Source organism: Homalodisca vitripennis, unplaced genomic scaffold, assembly GCF_021130785.1.
Source record: "Homalodisca vitripennis isolate AUS2020 unplaced genomic scaffold, UT_GWSS_2.1 ScUCBcl_216;HRSCAF=1655, whole genome shotgun sequence".
NCBI classification, from domain to species: Eukaryota; Metazoa; Arthropoda; class Insecta; order Hemiptera; family Cicadellidae; genus Homalodisca; species Homalodisca vitripennis.
The window spans coordinates 45449-48353 of NW_025776329.1; the positions used below are offsets into that span (position 1 = coordinate 45449).

Sequence of the window (2905 nt, forward strand, 5' to 3'; positions counted from 1 at the left end):
GAACTAATTTGTTACAACTTCGTTGGTGGGATGAGAAAGGATATAAGGAAAGTATAAATACAAATCACATTAATAGTAGTTATCTGAAACTAGTTACACATAGGTTAACACCACCATTAGTATAAAAGTAAAAAAAAAAAAACACGTAAAATACTGTAATGAAAAATAATGCTTCTTAAATGTTTCAGATTTTGGATGAGGACTTGCCAGCGGGGTGCTTCGGAGGAGCTGAGGCATCGCGGTCCATCCTTATTCTCTTCAGCACCAACCTCAGGGCGGCCGTTGCGTCCTCCATGGAGTCATGAGCTGTAGCACTGGTTTGAATATTTTTCCCAAGGTATTCTTGGGCAAAACTTTTCAAAGACCTGCGGCACGTGAGTCCGTGTTCGTGGGGGAAGATCACCGTTGTGTCTACCACCAAGGTGTGGAAACTCTTCAGGGCCCGAAGATCGTTTTCGATGCCGTGCCATTCTTGATGTAGTGGAGCAGGTCTTAATGGGCTTGCTTCAGAGTTTTCACCTAGTACAGTACGTAGTCCTCCTTGGTGACTCCGGAGAAGCGGGTGTTAAATTCGATGATCTCGTGCTCGGGCTGGACCAGAGCGTCGTCCTGGCTCGATCCGTTGGCCAGAGACACCCGAGCCACTTCCAGACCCATTGTGGTGAACAGGAGTTCGCAGTCCAAGGCGAAGAGTTGGCGACACCCGATTTCGGAGGATTTGGTGCTGCTACAGACGTGGGCCTTGCATTTGGTACAACCCTCGGAACTGGGGTAATCCTTGCAGCAGGTCACATCCACCGATCCCCAGCCGTCGCCAGTGATAAACGCCATGAGGGTTCTCCACATTGGACACATTTCTTTTTTAATTCGTCCAAGATTGTTGTACTCCACTTGGACACTTTCTCCCACTTAAATACGTGTTTCTTGAAGAAGACCCCTGGTTTTCCAGGGACTGTCATTGGAAACCCCATCTTCTTCCGCTGCTTCGCTGTGATCGTGTAGTCCAGGAAGAGGTCGTATATTACGTCCTGCACCTCTGGGGACTCGTAGAAACTGGACCGGGTGGATGCAGTCGATGCGAGTGTGAATTAGTTGTTTTTGCCATCTTTATCCGGTTTGGTTAAAGTTTTCTTTATAAATGGAATACCTGAAAAGGACAAATTTTGATTAGAACAAAAGTTATATTAGAAAATTGTCATTAATTGAAGAAGCAATCCGGTTCAGTCCATTACTCTCCTTGGACCGAAATTAATTAATAATATAAAAGCATTTTACAGATATATTTATCTCTGGAATTAGGTTAAGGAATAATAGTGTATACTAGTACATCACAGTTTACGGAATCAAAATATTAAATACTAAATTTCAAACATTTTAATCTTCTTATAAATAACTAACTGGCTTCGCACGCAATCTTTAGAACCGAAGCCCTTATATTATTTAGTAAAAGCAATTATGATGTAATATGATGGGAATCCTGAACGTAAGTAGTGATACATCAGGTACATATTATTTTAGTTCATGGTAAATATTATCAGAGTATAACCTAATTATTATATCATGTTAAGAACATTTCTGGTTCTAATTAATTATATACATAACGTCACAGCTGAAACTGCCTTGTCATCCCGATCAAGAAACACGTATCTCGGATCACACAGGTCTCGAAAACTTATTTCAGTGAAAAAGCGAATATTTCAAGTCCTGATGACATATTTCAGGCCTAAGATATTTCCAGTACTATTTTAGAGTTTGCCTTGTTGTTCTGACAAAGAAAAAAAATATACTTACGCAGGACCGAGATGCCTACTTTGGTTAAAATGTACCTACTTAAGACCGTTTAAGGGGAGATGGACGTCAAAAATAAAAAAAATGTATTTTTTTATTGCATATTATTATTGTTTGGAGTTTTTTGAACAATTTGGTATGCTAATTGTGTATGTATGTATTTATTTTGAATCCAAAATCGTGCATAACATAACTCACTACAAGACAATTTTATTGGATCTTGGTTCTTGCAAACCAAAGTTGATTCACTGGTTATAGTACACAATTCTGTTGTAACAGCATTTATATTTTGTAGGTCTGTGACTTTTTTCTGTAGTTGTTATTGACAGCTGTTATTAGCAGACCAAATAAACTTTGTTTTGGTGATTCATTTACATTGTTTGTTTGTTTTGGTTATTTTTGAAAGTTAGTAAGTTATAGCTCATTCAAGATGACCAAAAGTAAGAAACTGTGGAGAAAACGAAGTTTCCGTGGCAACCAGTTTTCAAAATCAAACCGTGTTGTAGGCTTAGATTGTGTAGCACACACAAGTGATAATCCTAGGCCTAGTACTAGTGACAGTGACAGAGTTTCTGCAGATGCTAATTGCTCTAAATTAGACAGTGAAGTAGGCCTAGTTAGCAATCCTATTTCAGTATCTAAACGGAAACTTGCAGAGACTGTTTTAGATGATCGTGAGGGTGATAGTAATGTTATAGTAAGTATAAACCTTTTGTCTTCTGCTATAATGCAATGTTGTGTCTGCAAAAATTGTAAAAATTCAGAAACACTTTACGTGGAAGAAAATGTTTCTCTTAGGAAGGGTCTGGCATGCAATTTAGTTATCTCTTGTAATTTTTGTGGCTCTAAGTTTCCTTTTTACACTTCAGACAGTACAAATAAATTCTTTGACATAAACATTAGATGTGTATACGGCCTCAGAGCCATAGGCAAAGGGAGTGTTAGTAGTGAACCGTTGTTCGGGCTGCTAAATCTACCTAACCCACCAGAAAAATTTTCAAGATACAATGATGTACTACTGAAACCTCTAAAAGAAGTAGCCACTGAAACAATGATTTCAGCAACTGAGGAGTCTGTAAGCCTAAATCTTTGCACAGAAAATGAAGATGAAGTAGGC

The 2905-nt window shown here is 38.7% G+C and overlaps 1 protein-coding gene across 1 annotated transcript; it reads right to left on the bottom strand.

Moving 5' to 3' along the window:
• Positions 1–519: 519 nt before the first annotated feature.
• On the bottom strand, positions 520–831 carry LOC124370469 (putative exonuclease GOR). The gene has a single exon (XM_046828755.1). The coding sequence runs from the start codon at positions 829–831 to the stop codon at positions 520–522; it is 312 nt and encodes a 103-aa protein (XP_046684711.1).
• Positions 832–2905: the final 2074 nt, after the last annotated feature.